Below are 22,067 nucleotides of genomic sequence, written 5' to 3' on the forward strand. Positions count from 1 at the left end.
ACTGTAAGTTGTGACATCACTGTTCATATTCATTTCAGAGGTGAACCTAGGTATTCTATAATTACTTACACTGGCAAGACAATTTTTGCCATTGGTGTTAATGAAGCATATAAGTCAAGTTAACCACCACAATAACCTTGGAGCAGACTACCGCACTGTAAATTAATACTGGCTGGACAATTTTAAAAAGTTTTGTCCTCCTTTAGGTTTCATGAATGACAAAGATCGCATTATGGTAAATCAGATTAAGAAAGCATACCGTATAGTTACAGTGTTGTATAAGGAACAACATATATTGTACACCACATTTTCAGGTTCCAAAAGTGTCTATTTGTTAGTCTCTAAGGTGCCACAAGTACTCCTTTTCATTTTATTTAGGGACTCATCCTCTCAGAATCTGAATGCTTCTTGCAAAGTAGTGAACACTCCGAACTCCCATGGGAGTTAAGGAAACTATCCAAGAAGGGTTCAGTCTCTCACAGCTATTCAGATCAGGTCAGGATGTTGTGGCATAGGATGTTGAGTCTTTTATTGCTGTAGCACCAATAAAGAGCATTAATTTATTTATCTGTGATGGCTGTACTGGACCAGAATTAGTGCGCAGACACCAGAAACATGGAACTTGTACAAAATGGTCCTACAGATTTTACTAGGGAGGGAAGTAGTCTGCTGGCTTTAAAAACATCAGAATAGACATCTGCGGATGACTGAAAATGAAGGCCCAGAAATTCAAATAAATATACAGGCCTAAAAATGTCATTACAATGAATTTCTGAACAGTAACTCTTTTGTAAACTGCATGTTTACCAACCTAACGTATGTCAGCACTATTCAACAAAGAAATGTTGGCATATATTCACCTGAAAAAAAGTGAATCAATACAGCACACACACAACAATGGAACAATGAGATGCAGTGTGAAATGTAAGCGATAATGGTGAATCTCCCACACAACTCCGGGGAAAATATGCACTGAATATAAAGGCTGGGATTTTCCTTTGAAAATCTGAGCCCAAAACGAAGTAATCACAGAGGAAAGTGTGTGGACTACAACAATAACCCCAATCTGTGAGTTATTTAATAAAATAATATTTTAGGGCTGTTAAACAATAATAGAATACCATTATTTAAATATTTTTGGATGATTTCTACATTTTCAAATATATTGATTTCAATTACAACACAGAATACAAAGTGTACAGTGCTCACTTTATATTATTTTTTATTACAAATATTTGCACTTGTAAAAAACAAAAGAAATAGTATTTTTCAATTTACCTAATACAAGTACTGTAGTGCAATCTCTTTGTCGTGAAAGTTGAACTTACAAATGTAGAATTATGTACAAAAAATAACTGCATTCAAAAATAAAACAATGTAAAACTTTAGAGCCTACAAGTCCGCTCAGTCCTACTTCTTGTACAGCCAGTCACCCAGAAAAACAAGTTTGTTTACATTTGTAGGAGATAATGCAGCCCGCTTCTTGTTTACAATGGCACCTGAAAGTGAGAACAGGCTTTCGCATGGCACTTTTGTAGCCAGCATTGCAAGGTATTTACGTGTCAGATATACTAAACATTTGTATGCCCCTTCACGCTTCGTCCACCATTCTAGAGGACATGCTTCCATGCTGATGACACTCGTTAAAAACACACTGAGTTAATTAAATTTGTGACTAAATGCCTTGGGGGAGAATTGTATGTCTCCTGCTCTGTTTTACCCGCATTGTGCCACAATATTTCATGTTACAGCAGTCTCAGATGATGACCCAGCACATGTTGTTCGTTTTAAGAATACTTTCACTGCAGATTTGACAAAACACGAAGAAGGTACCAATGTGAGATTTCTAAAAATAGCTACAGCACTCGACCCAAGGTTTAAGAATCTGAAGTGTCGTACAAAATCTGAGAGGGACGAGGTGTGGAGCATGCTTTCAGAAATCTTAAAAGAGCAATACTCCGATGTGGAAACTACAGAACCCGAACCACCAAAAAAGAAAATCAACCTTCTGCTGGTGGCATCTGACTCAGATAATGAACGTGAACGTGCATCAGTCCGCTCTGCTTTGGATCATTATCAAGCAGAACCCATCATCAGCATGAACGCATGTCCTCCGGAGTGGTGACTGAAGCAAGAAGGGACATATGAATCTTTAGCGCACCTGGCATATAAATATCTTGTGAGTTGGGGTGAGGAGGGAGGGCTCAGGGCTGGGGACTGGGGTGCGGGGCGGTGTTTACAAGGGGGGCTCTTCGGAAGAGGAACAGGAACTCCCCCCCTTCTGCTCCTAGCTCCACGTGCTGCCTCTGCCTGCAGGCACCGCCCCCATAGCCAATGGGAGCTGCAGAACGGGGACTTGGGGCGGAGCGGAGGCAGACGTGGAGCTAGGAGCTGGAGGTCGCCATTTCCCTTGAGTGGGATAGGGAACCTGCCCCAGCTCTACCAACCCTCCTCAACCTCAGCACCCGTGGTGCCCTCAGGGACGTCCCCCTGAGCTGCCCCCCCACCCCAAGTTTTAGTCAGAGGTATATAGTAAAAGTCATGAACAGATCACGGACCGTGAATTTTTCTTTACTGTCCATGACTTTTACTAAAAATACCTGTGACTAAAACATAGCCTTAACCATGACTCCTACATTATGCTCTCCCTTCCTCCCTCTCTCTATCATTCTGCCCTCCACCATCAAGGGTGAAAAAATGCCAGTGGCTCAACAGCATACAGCAACCATGAACAGTAGTTTAGCGTGGGAAGCCAAGAAGTGTAATAGATCCTGATAAAACTGTAGGGAGAGTTGAGGTAGGCAAAATAACACCCAAATTGGAATTTGGCCAAGGCTCTCACCGAAGTAATGCTCAGGCCCACTGCTGCCTAGCTTATGAGATCTGATAGGTTCACAACCCAAAGTGGCATGACTTTCACACGCATAACAACCTTCCTTAATTAAAACAAACATACAATTATAGGTTTGAGTTTATTTATAAATAGAAATGGATTAGCCTTACAGAAAGGAAAAATCAATAGTGCTATATGTACTACAGACAGCTTGTACTGTTTAAATATGTGTCTTTGGTCATTTACAAGATATAAGAGCATTTCAGCACAGAAACAGTTGCTTCATTGAACTCTCTGAGGGCTATGCTGTAGCTAATTTTCATTATTCTGCTAGGAATTGATCCACAAAGCAGTAAGATTTTCTTGGGAGCATTTCAACTTTCTACACATCTGTAACAAAATAGAAAAATCGAACTGTTTTTTTAAAATGTCTCATGTCATCCAGAAAAATTCAATTCTGAAAGTACCTGAGCAGCTACTGTGTCCAAATTAACCTAGTGGAAGCAGTAATTTACCAGTGAGAAAGGACTGAGGTGAGTCTTGATTAACAGCAATATTTGTGATTTAAATATTTATCACTTTGTTGATTGTTCTCAAGATCTGACAGTTTGTCTCCATGAAAGCTATTTCAAAAGCTCTTCTCTGTGCTGTTTCTCTCTATTCCACTGCTGCAAGAAAAATGCCAGCAGTTGCTGTAAGTTCTGACTTCAGCTGTATAGTTTCTTTGGAAGCTGGTGTTCAGTTGTGAAATCCTCATCTCCCCCTTTTTCCTGCTGCCAAGAAAAGTGGCATTTAATGAATTGTTTGATGTTTAAGTTACAAAACAGTTGTGGCTACTTGACCAAAAATCTTATATTTGCCTCCATGGTCATTGGCCTCTTTCATTCACAGTCTGGAGTCTATCACTGCCTGCCCTTACATTTGATTTATTTATCTATTTTTCCAATCTGTAAAGATAAACCTACTATGGCGTCTAGGCACATATACAAAAAACTACAATCCCACACCACTCAGATCCTCTGATGGGGCCCAGAAACACAAAGTGCAACATAGGAGAAGTGTGTACAAATGTTGCTTTAAGCAACATCTGCACTTCTCCAGATCCTCAGCAGTCTGTACTCCAGTCCCCAGTGTAAATAAGTGCAGCCTAAACCTCTATCTCAGCCAGTCACTGGGAAAGATGAACTACCACTGCACTCTGCTGTGTTAAAGTAATCTAAGGACAGCAGCTATTGCTAGATTTGGCTCAGCATAACTAGAGTTGCCAGGTGTCCGATTTTCAACCGGAACACCTGGTTGAAAACGGACCCTGGCAGCTCCGGTCAGCACTGCCGACCAGTTCATTAAAAGTCCAGTCAGCAACACAGTGGGGCTAACACAGGCTCCTTGCCTGCCATGGCTCCACGTGGCTCCTGGTAGCAGTGGCATGTCTGTCCTCCAGTTCCTATGCGTAGGGGCAGCCAGGGGGCTCCGCACGCTCCCGCACCCCAAGCGCCGGCCCTGCAGCTCCCATTTGCAGGAAACCATAGCCAATGGGAGCTGCGAGGGTGGTGCCTGTGGACAGGGCACTGTGTGGAGCCACCTGGCTGTTCCTCCACGTAGGAGCCAGAGGTGGCACATGTTGCTGCTTCCAGGAGATGCTTGAGGTAAGCACCGCCCGGAGCCTGCACTCCTGACACACACACCCTCCGCCCCAACCCCCTGTCCCAGCCCTGATCCCCCTCCCACCCTCTGAACCCCTCAGTCCCAGCCCAGAGCACCCTCCGCACCCCAAACCCCTCATCCCACGCCCCAACCACCTGCCCCAGCCCTGATCCCTCTCCTGCTCTCTGAACTCCTTGGTCCCAACCTGGAGCAGCCTTCTGCACCCCAAATCCCTCATCCACGGCCCCACACCAGAGCCCTCACACCCGCACCTGAATCCCCTGCCCCATCATGGAGCCCCCTCCCGCACCTTGTACCCCTCATTTCTGACCCCACCCCAGAACCCACATCCCCAGCCCAGAGCCCTCATCCCCTCCCCATGTGCCAGCCCGGTGAAAATGAGGGAGTGAGTGAGGGTGAGGAGAGTGAGCGACAGAGGGAGGGGAGATGGAGTGGACAGGGCCTCAGATAAGGATGGGGCAGGGCCTCGGAGGAGGGGCAGGGCAAGGGTGTTCAGTTTTGTGCAAGTAGAAAACTGGCAATCCTAAGCATAACCTTCTCAATAATCTTCCCTCCAAAAGGAAGGCTTATAAAGACAAATGATGAGCATCACAGTCCATCTCATTTAAAAGTCTGTGCTGGGAGAGGCTACAGCAAACTTCCATGTCAATCCAATATTGCTATTGAGATTGTTGAGGTGGTTAGAATGCTTTAATCAGGGCCTATTCCACAGGCATTAAATCTTGTCAATGTTTCAGGAGTCCTAATATGATTGAACAACAGCTATTTCCCACACTTGTTTTTTGTTACAAGGAACTGCCTTTCCAGAGACTCAAGAATGCAAGCACAAGATAAGAAAAAATTGGAAGCTATGATAAATACTGAGTCTTACACATAACAGAGTATTTATTATAGATTGCCTATGCTCAATACATGAGCAAAGAACTTTCAAGAACGGGACACATAATCCCAGCTTCATCCTTCATTTTCAACCACCAATATATGAAGGATAAGTGTGATTGCGATTTAAGATTGTTGAGACTCTAGCATTTGAAGCTGATAAGGGATTTTAATAGAGGACTCAGGTTTGTAATCCAAATTATGTTGGAGTGGAACATTAAATGCATTCAGTGCTAATACTGATGACAGCCAGCTGACTCTCATTTCAGTTCGCCTTATTGTACAAATGTACAAAATAAAATATTTTTGCAATGTGTTGTTTATATAAAGGTCATAAAAAAGTTAGAAGGCAAAATACATGTGGACTGTTTTGATTAATTCATCAGGATTATAGTTGCACAAGTGGTATGAATATGTAACTGAAGATGAGACTTGGAAACTTGAATTTCTAACTCCTGGATCATGTACTGAAATTTTCCTTTTGCTAGCTATCACCAGGGACCTGAGCCTAGGCTCTCTCTCTACCCGGCATTATGTCCAAAGGATATTGCCAAGAGCATGCTTACCTCTATGAGGCAGCAATACAAGCAATCCAGTTGTTCTGAGTAGGATTCTTGGGTTTTCCCTTAAGAGATACACTTAGGAATGAGAGTTACCCTCCTCAAACCTCTTCCCCAGGCACTGCAATGATAATAGCTCTCAATAGCCTGAGGAGTAATACCTTGAAGTGTCTTCTAAAACTGGGTAATCTGGACTGTAGTTACGTGCCAAAAATAATGGCACTATATAAAACCAGGAATATGGGTGAAGAGTTGACTGTGAATGGGAGCGGATGGGATGTAGAGAAGGGAAAGGACATATTTTGACTAACGGTTATTGGTTATTTTATTTATCTGTAAATTAAGAATACTGAAAATGGAGGGTAGGGTGTGACTGAGCAGCTGGGGGACCATATGGGATAAAGGAATGGCTGGAGATTTTGACAAAGCTTTGCCAAACAATACAAATTCATGTAATTTTTAAAGTGAGCATAAAAATGAAAATTGGGTGGGGTTGAGAAGCTGGGCAACTTTTAAAAACACATCAACGTGTATCATCAAAGTAGAATGTTGACCAAATGGTGTCTAGGATGGTCTGGAAACAGAGTGAGTCCAGTGAGAGTGGATGATTCTCTTCTGAGGGGGAAGGAGGCACCCATCTGTTGGCCAGACATAGCATTCCAGGAGGTATGCTGCCTGCCAGGAGCCCGAATCCGAGCCATTAGGAAAGAGGAGACAGACTTGTCGAAAGTCTCTGTGTAAGGATAAAAGGGGTAAAAAACAAGGATCATGTCATGGTAGGGGTCTATTACAGACCACCTAACCAGGAAGATAAGCTTCCTGGATGAGGCTTTGTATAAACAACTAACAAAATCATCCAAAGCAACAGGACTTGGTGTTGATGGGGGACTTCAACTACCCAGACATCTGCTGGGAAAATAACACAGCAGGGCAAAAATTCTCCAACAAGTTCTTGGAATGTATTGGAGATAATTTTTTATTTCAGAAGGTGGAGAAAGCCAGTAGGGGAGATGCTGTTCTAGATTTGATTTTGACAAAGAGGGAAGAATTGGTTCAGAATTTGAAAGTGGAAGGCAACTTGGGTGAAAGTGATCATGAAATGATGAGTTCATGATTTTAAGGACTGGCAGGAGGGAAAACAGCACAATAAAGAAAATGGATTTCAAGATGGCAGACTTTAGCAAACTCAGGTAGTTGGTAGGTAAGATCCCTTGGGAAGCTAGTCTAAAGCGAAAAACAACTGAAGACAGTTGGCAGTTTTCAAAGAGACATTATTAAGGTCACAAAAGCAAACTATCCTACTGCATAGGAAATATGGGAAGAGACCACCCTAGCTTAACCAGGAGATCTTCAATGATCTGAAACTCAAAAAAGTGGAAACTAGGTCAAATTACAAAGGATGAACATAAATGTAAGGACAGAATTAGAAAGGTCAAGGCATAAAACAAGATTAAACTAGCTAGAGACATAAAGGGTAACTAGAAAACAGTCTACAAATACATTAGAAGCAAGAGGGAGACCAAGGAAAGGATAAGCCCATTACTCAATGAGGGAGAAAAAACAATAACAGAAAATGGCAGAAGTGCTAAATTATTTTTTTGTTTCAGTTTTAACCAAAAAGTTTAGTAGCAATTGGACATCTAACTTAATGAATGCCAGTAAAAATGTGGTAGGATAAGATGCAAAACTAGAGAAAGAACAAGTTAAAAATTACTTAGACAAGTTTAGATGTTTTCAAGTCACCAGGGCCTGATTAAATACATCCTAGAATACTCAAGGAGCTGACTGAGGAGATATCTCTCTCTCTTTTTTTTTTTTTTACTCTAATAAAATGCCCTGGATACTGACCAGCTTTCTTTGCACAATATTTATTACTGGTTCATCTGCTTTGAATGGAGAAATACAAGTGCTTTGATAAATGGATTAAAATATTATTGAGTTTCACTGTAGCTTCCTTCAGGGTATTTGTATTTTTCCATAAATGCTTTTTGATAACTTCATACAGCAATATTTCTCAGTGAATCACAAAAAGCAAACAGTACAGTTGGGGGACTACTCTACAGCTGGATGCATAAAGCACAGCACTGTTAAGGAACTAAAAGAAAACGGACCCGTTTCAGATCAAACTTTTTTTTTTTTAATTAAGATCAGTTTCAACAAACTTTTCGAGATGGTTTCTATTCATGCAGTTTCACTCCCCTCAAATATTGCATCCAGGTTAATTTAAGCCCAAATGGCGGAGTAAAACCTCAAACAAAACCATCAAATTTCATTCAGAGCTGTGAAAACAACATGTTTTGGATCACGTTTTAATTTCAATATGTCCAGTTCACTCTGAATCCAGTGCGACTGTACTTGTGTAAACAGGAAATATAGGGCCTGATTCTCCTTATACCTATATCTAATCAGCACATGAGGAGCAACAACGGGCCAAAGAGTGGTCTCAGAATGCTTTAGATTACTCGCAAAAGAGGTACAAAGAAAAAGTGAGACAATCCCATGAAAAAATGTCAAAAGAGGTGATTTATAAACTCTTGGTATTAACTCTGTATCAGTTCATTGTTCAGTAAACCACCACACGCATTCAAGTAGTGCTCAGACTTTAGATTCCATGAATTTTTTAATGCAATTTCAACTTGATTTTTATAAAATAAAAGTTTAATGCTCCTGTAAAACTGAACTCTGTAACACAATCTTAACTATAGGTTTCAGAGTAACAGCCGTGTTAGTCTGTATTTGCAAAAAGAAAAGGAGTACTTGTGGCACCTTAGAGACTAACCAATTTATTTGAGCATGAGCTTTCATGAGCTACAGCTCACTTCATCGGATGCATACTGTGGAAACTGCAGAAGACATTATATACACTGAGACCATGAAACAATACCTCCTCCCACCCCACTCTCTTGCTGGTAATAGCTTATCTAAAGTGATCATCAAGTTGGGCCATTTCCAGCACAAATCCAGGTTCTCTCACCCCTCCACCCCCATACACACACAAACTCACTCTCCTGCTGGTAATAGCTCATCCAAAGTGACCACTCTCCCTATAATGTGCATGATAATCAAGGTGGGCCATTTCCAGCATAAATCCAAGTTTAACCAGAACGTCGGGGGGGGGAGGGGAGAAAAAAACAGGGGGAAATAGGCTACCTTGCATAATGACTTAGCCACTCCCAGTCTCTATTTAAGCCTAAATTAATAGTATCCAATTTGCAAATGAATTCCAATCACCAGCTTCTCGCTGGAGTCTGGATTTGCTCCAACCCCTCAGACAGAGACAAACACCTACAAGATCTCTATCAAGCATTCTTACAACTACAATACCCACCTGCGGAAGTGAAGAAACAGATTGATAGAGCCAGAAGAGTTCCCAGAAGTCACCTACTTCAGGACAGGCCTAACAAAGAAAATAACAGAACGCCACTAGCCGTCACCTTCAGCCCCCAACTAAAACCCCTCCAACGCATTATTAAGGATCTACAACCTATCCTGAAGGATGACCCAACACTCTCACAAATCTTGGGAGACAGGCCAGTCCTTGCCTACAGACAGCCCCCCAACCTGAAGAAAATACTCACCAGCAACCACATACCACACAACAGAACCACTAACCCAGGAACCTATCCTTGCAACAAAGCCCGTTGCCAACTGTGCCCACATATCTATTCAGGGGACAACATCAAAGGGCCTAATAACATCAGCCACACTATCAGAGCTCGTTCACCTGCACATCCACCAATGTGATATATGCCATCATGTGCCAGCAATGCCCCTCTGCCATGTACATTGGTCAAACTGGACAATCTCTACGTAAAAGAATAAATGGACACAAATCAGATGTCAAGAATTATAACATTCATAAACCAGTCAGAAAACACTTCAATCTCTCTGGTCACGCAATCACAGACATGAAGGTCGCTATCTTACAACAAAAAACTTCAAATCCAGACTCCAGCGAGAAACTGCTGAATTGGAATTCATTTGCAAATTGGATACTATTAATTTAGGCTTAAATAGAGACTGGGAGTGGCTAAGTCATTATGCAAGGTAGCCTATTTCCCCCTGTTTTTTTCTCCCCTCCCCCCTCGACGTTCTGGTTAAACTTGGATTTATGCTGGAAATGGCCCACCTTGATTATCATGCACATTGTAAGGAGAGTGGTCAGTTTGGATGAGCTATTGCCAGCAGGAGAGTGAGTTTGGGGGGGGGGGGGTGAGAAAACCTGGATTTGTGCTGGAAATGGCCCACCTTGATTATCATGCACATTGTAGGGAGAGTGGTCACTTTGGATGAGCTATTACCAGCAGGAGAGTGAGTTTGTGTGTATATGGGGGTGGGGGGGTGAGAAAACCTGTATTTGTGCTGGAAATGGCCCACCTTGATTATCATGCACATTGTAGGGAGAGTGGTCGCTTTGGATGAGCTATTACCAGCAGGAGAGTGAGTTTGTGTGTGTGGTTTTTGGAGGGGGGTGGGGGGGATGAGAAAACCTGGATTTGTGCTGGAAATGGCCCACCTTGATTATCATACACATTTTAAAGAGAGTGGTCACTTTGGATGGGCTATTACCAACAGGAGAGTGAGTTTGTGTGTGTGGGGGGGTGGAGGGTGAGAAAACCTGGATTTGTGCTGGAAATGGCCCAACTTGATGATCACTTTAGATAAGCTATTACCAGCAAGAGAGTGGGGTGGGAGGAGGTATTGTTTTATGGTCTCTGTATATATAATGTCTTCTGCAGTTTCCACAGTATGCATCCGATGAAGTGAGCTGTAGCTCACGAAAGCTCATGCTCAAATAAATTGGTTAGTCTCTAAGGAACCTTAACTATGTTGCAGGGTTAGGGTCAGCAAACTGACTGTGTAAAAATGTCACTCAGACCTACTCTGCTCCCTGTGTTTATTCAGAATCACATCTGCTTATTTGTGTCACAAAAATAAGTTTTCACCTTTTACATCTATTAGCCCCTGGAGAGCCAACACAGCAAAGGGATTAAAAAATTCTAGGCCAGAAGGGAGCACTATGATCACCTAGTCTGGCCTCCTGTGTAACACACAGGCCACAGAACCTCCCCAAAGTAATTCCCACAGCAGATCTTTTAGAAAAACATCCCCTCTTGATTTAAAAATTATCAGTGATGGAGAGTCCACCAAAACACTTGGTAAATTATTCCAGTGATTAATTTACGATCACTGTTAAAATTTTATATCTTACTTCCAGTCTGAATTTGTCTTGCTTCAACTAGACTTCCTGTTATTCCTTTCTCTGGAAGAATGAGCTGGATTCTAGTCTGGTTTGTGCATCATCAACAGACTTCCAGCTGAAATAAAACCTTTACACCGAAGTGCATCTCAATTTCACTTTGCATCTCAGTTGCACTGGAAGTACTTTTAATGCACACGTTTGAGATAGGGGTTCTGGTGCAGCTACGAGTCAGCACAAAACCAAACTGTTGTTCTTTGAGATGTGTTGCACGTCCATTGCACGTTAGGTGTGCATGCGCTGCGTGCACAATTGCCAAACATTTTTCCTTCAATGATATCCATTGGGTCAGCACTGGTATCCTGTGATGCCACTTGCTCATGCGCTGGTATAAGGGGTCCCGCCAACCCCAAACTCCCTCAGTTCTTTCTTGCCAGTCAACTCCGACAGAGGGTTAGAAGAGTGGGTTGTGGAATGGATATGTAAAACACACATCTAGAAGAACAACAAGGTTAGTAACTGTTTTTCCTTCGAGTGCTTGCACATGTCCATTGCACATTAGGTGAGTCCCAAGCAGTACCATAGGAGGTGGGATCATGGACATGCTGACTGCAACACAGCTTGACCAAACTGGGCATCATCTTTAGCTTGCTGGGTGATGGCATAGGGGGATGAAAATGTATGTACCAACAACCAAGTTGCCACTTTGCAGATGTCCTGGATTGGCACCTGGGCCAGGAACACCCCTGAGGAAGCTTGCACCCTCGAAAAATGGGCCGTCACTATCACTGGTGGTGGCGGGACCCCTATCTGTTTGTAGCATGTGCTGATGCACAATGTGATCTGGGATGAAATCCTCGGAGCTGAAATAGAAAGGCCCTTCATCCTGTCTGTTACTGCCACAAGAGCTGCGTGGATCTAAGGAATGGTCTTGTGCTCTCAGTATAGAAAGCCAAGGTGTGTCCAATGCCCAGTGTGTGGAGATGTTGCTCCTTCCTGCTTGCATGTAGGTTCAGGGGAAAAAACAGAGGGAAAATAGCTCGATTACTGTGAAATTTCATCATCATCTTTGGGAGGAACATAGGGTGAGGACAAAGCTATACCCTGTCCTTAAAAAAGACAGTGTATGGAGGTTCTGACATAAGGGCCCTGATCTCTGAGACTCTCCTGGCTGAAGTGATAGCCATCAGAAAGACCACCTTCCAGGAAAAGTACGACAGGGAACATGTTGCCAGTGGCTCAAACTAGGGGCCTTTGTGTTTTGACATGACCAGGTTTAAGTCCCACAGGGGAATGGGCTCCCGAATCTATGGGTGTAGTCTTTCTAGGCCCTGGAGAAAACAAATGGTCATCTCATGCAAAAAATACTGATCACTCATCCACCGGGCTGTGAAACGCCAAAATTGTTGCCAGGTATACTTTAACTGATGAAATTGCCAGACCTTGTGGGTTCAGATGTAGCAAATACTCCACAATGGTCTGCAGTGACAACCGGATGGGCAAGAGACCTTGCTGGGAAGACCAAATGGAAAAACGCTTCTACTTGGCAAGGCATGCAGCTCTGGTAGAGAGCTTCCTGCTACCTAGCAGAACCTGATGGGCTTGCTCCGAACAGGCCAGCTCTTCGGGATTTAACCATGGAGCTTCCAAACTGTCAAGTGGAAGGTGTTGAGGTTCGGGTGGAGCATTCCACCATGGTTCTGTGATATCAGGTCTGGGAGAAGAGAGAGCGGCATCGGAGTCACTACTGAATTCTTTAAGGATAAATTTGCTATCCTTACTCAAACTTTTGATGCCATATGATTCCCAGTACACCACACTATTGCATTTTGCTATGGGAGGCTGATACAAACACACTTATTTCAAGAGATGTAACTAAATAAGACACATTCCTTATTTATAATGACTATTAAATAGCATAAAGCAATCAAAATGACAACCCAGAGTGAAATTAGAAATCAGATGAAAAGCTACCTCCTAATTTTGATGACATATAAACTTGGCCATTGTTTGCTCACACTACGACAGCATAGAACATGTCTGCACTACTGCTAGCCCTCACAGTTTGGTTAGCTGACATACTGCACATCTTTAGTTATGCAGTGTAGGCAGACCGGGGAAAATGCACCAACCATTGTATCCATTAAGTACTGGGTTTAATCTACTCTAAAAGAAAATCCAAACTTGAATTTCAAATGAACATGAAGCACAAGGGGATTCAACTTACTATTAAGTCTCGAACAAATGAAACAGAAAGTAGCCTCTTGACTCCATTTTCTGCAATTATTCCAAGCCAGTTAAGTGCTGCCCAGAACCAAAGGTAGTTATGGCCCCCGTGCCAATAGCTTACAAATGAAAACGTGATTGCTGTGGAAAACAACATCCCAAACACACTGCCATGGGATCCTCCCATTGGGATGTAGATGTACCTGCAGGGGAAATGATAAATAAGCAATGTTATTAAGACCTTATTAAAATCTTGCTAATGTATCCACTGCAAAATAAATTTGATTTTAGAGCAATGTTAGGAGTCATTTGACTAATTACCTGACATTTTCCATTTGCAGAACTTGACATAGTTTCTACAAAGCAGCAGACAACTTCATGAAATGTTAACACACAGCATTTGTCAAGAAGATAGGTCTATGGCCAATGGAATTTTGCAGTAAGTGAACACACTGGCTAAACTCCACTCCTATTTCAGAAGATGGTTATTATTTAAAACTGGCGTAGAATGAAATCAACTTATGTAAGAAGGAAGTTCATATAACCAACCTACCATAAATTTACAATAATATTAAAGATTCTCTCAAAAACAATACAATTTTAAATACTTAACATCTTAAAACTAACTTGCTTATTCTTTACTTATACAATATCTGATGATTTTTCCACATACTTAATGGTTTTATGAATCAGTATTTCATAGAACTAATAGAAATTTTGGTTAGATATTTTTAAACAAAAAATAGCCTTTTCTCTACACAAAACTGTAGTCCAGTGGTTCCCAAACTTGTTCCACTGCTTGTGCAGGGAAAGCCCCTGCTGGGCCGGGCTGGTTTGTTTATCTGCCGCGACCGCAGGTTTGGAGTTCGCTGCTCCAGGCCAATGGGAGCTGCTGGAAGCGGTGTGGGCCGAGGGACGTACTGGCCGCTGCTTCCAGTGGCTCCAATTGGCCTGGAGCAGCGAACCACGGCCAGTGGGAGCCGCGATTGGCCAAACCTGCAGACGCAGCAGGTAAACAAACTGGCCTGGCCCACCAGGGGCTTTCCCTGCACAAGCAGTGGAACAAGTTTGGGAACGACTGCTCTAGTCTATCAATTTTTTGGCAACAAATTCTGTGAATTTTTTTTTTCAAAACTCTGCATAGAAAATATTTAACCTTTTCTAACTAGCTCTAGTATTTAATCCTCTTGATCATGCCCAGGTACCGTACGAAATAAAATAAATAAATATTCTCTCTTGCTCGCTCTCTCTCTCTATATATATATATACTGTTTAAAAATATCAAAAAAAATTTCTATTATATATATATGAGAGAGAGTTTGAAGTAACTTGTACGAAGTCATTTTCTGTAATTCATGTGACTCTGGGATTTACAATCCACGTGTTTATTTTGTATTAAAATACCAAACATAACATAATCATGAAATTTGACATTGTATTTCTGAAGAAGGAAGAAAGAAAGGAAATGGAACAACTCAATCTTTCCATTACTGAGGTCCATCAACTCCCATTGACTTTAGAGAAAGGTAAATCCCTCTATACTCCCCACTTCGCAGGATCAGGCACAAATATGAAAAGACAGAGAGGACTCTCATCCAAGGAAGTTATGATTTCTGCTTGTGTATGTTAATGGCAAGTATACATTATAGCTACTTTTGTTTTTTTTCAGATACCATTGGCAACTCAATTTAGTCACCCTTCTTTCAGGGTGATGATATTCTGTACTAATCGATTTATATTCAGCAAATTAATCTATGGCACTTCTCCAGGGAAATTTTGCTGTTCGTTTATGAAATTCTAGGCCCAGAGACATTACAGTTTAAGTGCTAATTTTAAAGCTTATTAGATAGATGAACATAGCATTTTACTCTTAATCTTTGAAGTCATAGGCCCAATCATTGGATGAGAGGTAAGGTAAATGATAATAATTATTATCGGTAATATAAATGAAAAAAGTTATGCAATGATTTTCAAATGCTACCATGACACTAGACATAATTTATTAACATTAATATACCTTTGTGCATATATGGAGCACTCACTACAGAGAAAATCTTATTACATTTATATTGATTTTGCATTCAAACACATTCATAAAGTGTTTCTAAAATAAATAAAAATGTGTTTTCTGTCAATAGTCATATAACAGTTATATCTGTATATGGTATTTATTATTTTCTGCTCTGGTCCTGTCTTCTCTCATTACATACAAATTGTAAATTCTATTTTTGAATAATACACATTTGTAATTAAATTGCCTTGTCGCAGTATTCTGCCATATGTCGCCACCTGTTGCAGGCCAAAGAGGCATATATTTGGAATCTAAATAGAAAGATCCCCTGCGGGGCCTTTACTGCAACCTGCTACAAAAGATATAGCCACTCTCTGACTGTTTCAAACACTTCACATGTGTCCACATCAAAATCATTACAAAACAAAGGAGTACAAAAATAAGAGACGGAAGAAGGGTTTTTTCTTCTTACCCACACTTTCCAGGACAGACCGTCAGAACAGCTTGAGTGCCCTTTGGTCTCTCTCTATTTGGTGATAAGGCTACTGTTTATATACTCCCTTTATTTCCCATCATCCCTTGCTGATAGTTAGTATTGCTAATTATGGTTTCCTCTGTGGACTACTCTTCTGGTTTTCAGACATGGACCATTGTAACCACCAACAGCCAGCTTCATCCATCAGGCTGGGAGAGAGAGGTGGCTCCAAGCCAGCCAGCTCACAGAATGCCAACTTTAGGCCCTAAAGCCAGCATCAGCAAAGTAGACCTCTGTCAATCCCTGTTTTGCCAAGACCACCTCTTTCCCTTCACAGGTAGCATTCTCGTCCCGCTGGGATTCTTACAGGCAAAGCTGAAGTAGGGTTTTACTGGCTCAGGAGGGTTCCCCTCAGAACTCAAAAGGGAGCATATACCCTGTTACACCATCTTATGGAAGTGTGACATAATTTATAACAAACCCAGAATTACAGACCAATAAGGAGCTCAAGGACCTGACTCGTATTTAAGATCCAATTCTATAAACACTGACATCAATGGAAGCCTTTCTATTGACTTCACTGGGAGCTGAACTGGCCCTTAATGTGTAGATAATGATTAAAAATTTCCATACAACAAAGTCGTCTTCCTGATATTCAAGCAGTATGGAAACTGTTTTATAATCTCTTGTGCTCAGCTCCTAATGCTACTGTTAGCACAAATAATATCTATTTTTGTCAAGGTGGATATTACCAGCCATAGGCTTAGAAATGCCAGGTTTAATTTAAAAATGTCTATTTCAATTTCAGATTGGTTTACAAGGCCACAAATGGCTCGCACCAAGTGAGCATTCAGGTTGCTGTGCTGAGAAAAATGGGCACAGTTTTCCGAGTTTTACTGTTTAATGCCAGCAGTTGGTTAATTAGCAGCATTAGTTTAAATTTTGTTTAGAAAACTCTCCGGTGAATTTTCAGAGTCAAGTGACATTTTAGCTCTATAATTCCCATTGATTAAAGTGGGAGTTGTGTGGCTAAACCCTTGCATGCAGCTTTCAATATTACTTTTTAAAATACTGCGTCACCCTTGCACGTTGCATGAGAACCAAAAACTGTCTCTATATTTAGTAGCATTTAACCTGTCGCTACAGAGCTGCATGCTGTCTATCTATGTGTGGGGACCAGGAAGAGAGAACAGAGCCTCTTCCTTCCCTAGCACTTTTTTACAAGAGTAAGAAAACTGCTGACAAAGCACTTTCTGACTTCTAGTCAACATGCCTGGTAGTAAACCACTGACTTCCAGGTAGGCGGCATGACAAGGCCTCTACCCAAGCATTTTTAAGCAGCTGTTACAACAAGCAGTACATGCCGCTGATTGCTGTAGGACTCCTCCCAAGCTGCCTCTGCCATTTTGTCTGCCTCTCTTTTATGCAGGCTGAATCGCTTGTGTAATCTCCTCTAACATGCTAAAGAATTAGACCTTAGTTTGTTCAGATCATGAAAAACATGTACATAACTCACCGTATAGCATGCATAAATTACACTAGACCTATGTATTTGTATTTACACTTCACAATGAATGGTCCTGTTTGCACATTAGGTCATTCAGATAGCTCATCTCATGGCCAGTCCTGAGAGCTCTACTCCAGCTGTTTTGTGCAGCTTTGATGAGGATAGTGGTGGCTTGTAAAACAGATACCACCATGAAAGTGCTTTTTCATGACCAAAAGTACTTTGCTTATTCATAAGCATGGGGATCATTAAGATAGTTTCTTAATTTTTCTCTACATGTTTAAATCAGTATGTAAGGAGGAGTAAGCCAGTGAATGATTGTAACTAGTGCAGAGACTGAGGTGACACATCAGCTTCAGCCTGTGAACTAATCGCAATTGATAAGGAAATCCATTTACATCTAAGCTGTGAAAAAAGTTTAAAAAAAAGTGAAAGAGAAAAAGTAACTGGCCAATAACTTACACTGCATTTACTCCAACCTAAAAGTGGATACAAGAGGTTCCTGGAGTGAAATCCAATACAATGCCAGTGCAGTGCAGGAAGATAAAAAGCTACATGTGCAAGTAATTTAAAAAATAGAACGGAGAACCTAGGGCCACCTTCTCTGTGCACCTACATTTCCTGTAGACTTGAATTTGGGGCACAAAAAGAATACAAGATCAGACCACCAGAATTTAATTGCCTGCTTTCTGTCTTCAGTTCTATAACAGATGCTCATTTTTCTATCATATCACTTTTTCATAGCTCTTCCACAGACTAGAAACTTGGCCTTAGGTCAAACTCAGTTGAGGAGAGTTTGATATTAGGCAAGCATACCCTAGCTATATAATATCTCACCTTTTCTCAAAAAGAAAAGGAGTACTTGTGGCACCTTAGAGACTAACCAATTTATTTGAGCATAAGCTTTCGTGAGCTACAGCTCACTTCATCGGATGCATACTGTGGAAAGTGTAGAAGATCTTTTTATACACACAAAGCATGAAAAAATACCTCCTCCCACCCCACTCTCCTGATGGTAATAGCTTATCTAAAGTGATCACTCTCCTTACAATGTGTATGATAATCAAGTTGGGCCATTTCCAGCAAAAATCCAGGTTTTCTCACCCCCCACTCCCCACACACAAACCCACTCTCCTGCTGGTAATAGCTTATCTAAAGTGACCACTCTCCTTACAATGTGTATGATAATCAAGGTGCGCCATTTCCAGCACAAATCCAGGGTTTAACAAGAACATCTGAGGAGGGGGGAGGAGGTTAGGAAAAAACAAGGGGAAATAGGTTACCTTGCATAATGACTTAGCCACTCCCAGTCTCTATTCAAGCTTAAGTTAATTGTATCCAATTTGCAAATGAATTCCAATTCAACAGTTTCTCGCTGGAGTCTGGATTTGAAGTTTTTTTGTTGTAAGATAGCAACTTTCATGTCTGTAATCGCGTGACCAGAGAGATTGGAGTGTTCTCCGACTGGTTTATGAATGTTATAATTCTTGACATCTGATTTGTGTCCATTTATTCTTTTACGTAGAGACTGTCCAGTTTGACCAATGTACATGGCAGAGGGGCATTGCTGGCACATGATGGCATATATCACATTGGTGAATGTGCAGGTGAACGAGCCTCTGATAGCGTGGCTGATGTTATTAGGCCCTTTGATGGTGTCCCCTGCATAGATATGCGGGCACAGTTGGCAACGGGCTTTGTTGCAAGGATAGGTTCCTGGGTTAGTGGTTCTGTTGTGTGGTATGTGGTTGCTGGTGAGTATTTTCTTCAGGTTGGGGGGCTGTCTGTAAGCAAGGACTGGCCTGTCTCCCAAGATTTGTGAGAGTGTTGGGTCATCCTTCAGGATAAGTTGTAGATCCTTAATAATGCGTTGGAGGGGTTTTAGTTGGGGGCTGAAGGTGATGGCTAGTGGCGTTCTGTTATTTTCTTTGTTAGGCCTGTCCTGTAGTAGGTGACTTCTGGGAACTCTTCTGGCTCTATCAATCTGTTTCTTCACTTCCGCAGGTGGGTATTGTAGTTGTAAGTTGTAGTTGTCATTATGCAAGGTAACCTATTTACCCTTGTTTTTTCCTAACCGCTCCCCCCGCCCGACGTTCTTGTTAAACCCTGGATTTGTGCTGGAAATGGCCCACCTTGATTATCATACACATTGTAAGGAGAGGAGTACTTGTGGCACCTTAGAGACTAACCAATTTATAAACTGGTTAGTCTCTAAGGTGCCACAAGTACTCCTTTTCTTTTTGTGAATACAGACTAACACATCTGTTACTCTGAAACCTGTCATTGTAACGAGAGTGATCACTTTAGATAAGCTATTACCAGCAGGAGAGTGGGGTGGGAGGGGGTATTTTTTCATGCTTTGTGTGTATAAAAAGATCTTCTACACTTTCCACAGTATGCATCCGATGAAGTGAGCTGTAGCTCACGAAAGCTTATGCTCAAATAAATTGGTTAGTCTCTAAGGTGCCACAAGTCCTTTTCTTTTTGCAAATACAGACTAACACGGCTGTTACTCTGAAATCTGTCACCTTTTCTCAGTATCTAAACCGTCTTGTAGGATAACATGCAAACTTTGCATTCACTGTAGCAGCTGGTGCTGAGTTTAATTTTAGAATTCAATGTTAGGTCTCAGATAAAACAGATACATCTGAAACTTGAACAAGAGGTATTGGAAAGCTTAAAAAATAAAGGAAGGGGAGACTGTTTTGTACAGTACTTCAGAGAACTGTAAAACAAGATGCTAGACTCTTCAGTTTACTAATCATTAAGGTTTCTGGGAAAGATATAATTGTTGCAGTTTTCATGAATAAAATGTAATTGTTTTTTATTGTTGTTATTGTTTTTTCTTAATTCTTCTTTAGGCTCTTGCTGTTAATCAAGAGGCAATGACTACAGCAATTTTATGTTCTAAGGATGTGGTTCTATTCATTTTTCACCTGTCTTCCATTCTGACCAATGTTTCTTCCTTACTAGAATCCATTCAATAGCCCTTCTTGATATCTAACCACAAAATAGAAGGGGCCAATGATGGTTAGGAGATGCTACTGATCAGCTGCAGGAGGTTGACCATCACTTCTGGTTTTGTGATCAGGAATTCTGAGTCCAGTTCCACACACCTGTATTAATTTTATTCCAAATGTATCAGTACTTCTTCACATATGTGAATGTGTGTGTACACTCCAGTGTTTATACATGCATATGTACCAACGTACTGCAGCATGTCAGCCTTCTGTTTTACTGAGGTGACAACCAAAGTGGTACAATCTTGAATATTATTCTATGTTGAAGTACTGTACCATAGGAATAATATCACAGCCCCAGATTGTTACTTTATTTTCCATAAATGTTACATTTTACTCTAATATCCAAATATATTCATTAAAAAGTTAACACTTGCCAACAATTATCACAGAGTGCCTATAATTATTTCCTATTCTAAGGAGGGGGTAACTGTGGCAGCTCAGAAACCACTGTTTGGTGACTATTAGCAAATACTAACTTTTTAATATCAGCCACTGCACTTCCAGGTCTATATGACAAATCAATGTAGCTCAGAAGAACACATTCCAGACACGGTGTGTTAATGGTTTGTAACTGGAGTAGATGTTTACCATATGTATCCAAGGAGAAGGATGCAGACACATCTTAAAGTGTGGTTCTGCAATAGTTCAAACAACCTGCAGCAACCCTATGGGCTGCAAAACAATCGTTAGTGGATACTATATGATAAGCAAACAGCCGACTTGCCAGGCCAAAGGCTCCATTAGCAACACATGCAGAGAACTGGGCTTGTATGGAAAAGCAGAAAGCTCTCCCTTGTGTTTTTCTCACTGGTAAACCACATTCTGACCAAAGGGCCAAGGAATTACTATTCAAAGTTGAAAATATGCATGTTAGAACATCGACAAAACCTACTTAAACAACTGGATTAGATCATTCAGAATCATTTCAGTTTCTCAAAAGAGTAGAAACTTCCACAGTTTTTTTTAAATCCAGCAACTGAATACTGAACCAATGTTAACGTTGTAATACAAGTACTAAGTATCATTACTGTTATTGTTAGCTGAAGAAAAACACAGGCCTTGGCTACACTTGCAGATGTACAGCGCTGTGAGTTAAACCTGCTTTCGTACAGCTGAATAGGGAAAGCATTGCAGTCTGTCCACATTGGCAGCTGCCAGCGCACTGTTGTGGCCACATTTGCAGCACTTGTAGCGGCCTTGGGAGTGGTGCATTATGGGCAGGTATCCCACAGAGCACCTCTTCCCATGATATCGAGTCGCATAATGCGTAGAACACGAGATTGCTTGTGGTATTCGTGGACATGCTCACCACCGTGGAACACCGCTTCGGGACTCAGAAAACAAGCACTGAGTGGTGGGATCACATCGTCATGCAAGTCTGGGATGACGACCAGTGGCTGCAGAACTTTTGGATGAGAAAAGCCACTTTCATGGGACTGTGTGAGGAGCTCGCCCACACCTTATGGAGCAAGGACACAAGATTGAGAGTTGCCCTGACAATGGAGAAGCGGGTGGCTATTGCAATCTGGAAGCTGGCAACTCCAGACAGCTACCAATCAGTTGCGAACCAATTTGGAGTGGGAAAGTAGACCATTGGACTCATGTTGATGCAAGTTTGCAGGGCCATTAATCGCATCCTGCTCAGAAGAACCATGACTCTGTGTAACGTGCAGGACATTGTGGATGGC

At 41.6% G+C, this 22,067-nt stretch overlaps 1 protein-coding gene across 8 annotated transcripts in view; it reads right to left on the bottom strand.

Moving 5' to 3' along the window:
* HHAT (hedgehog acyltransferase) overlaps positions 1-22,067 on the bottom strand; it is a 321,770-nt gene that overhangs the window by 109,821 nt on the left and 189,882 nt on the right. For all 8 annotated transcript variants that reach the window (XM_075127105.1, XM_075127106.1, XM_075127103.1 and 5 more), the window contains one exon: positions 13,365-13,566. In XM_075127105.1, the coding sequence (XP_074983206.1) occupies positions 13,365-13,566 (202 nt within the window). The remainder of the gene's footprint in view (positions 1-13,364; positions 13,567-22,067) is intronic.

Source organism: Caretta caretta, chromosome 3 (assembly GCF_965140235.1).
Source record: "Caretta caretta isolate rCarCar2 chromosome 3, rCarCar1.hap1, whole genome shotgun sequence".
Lineage (NCBI taxonomy): Eukaryota > Metazoa > Chordata > Testudines > Cheloniidae > Caretta > Caretta caretta.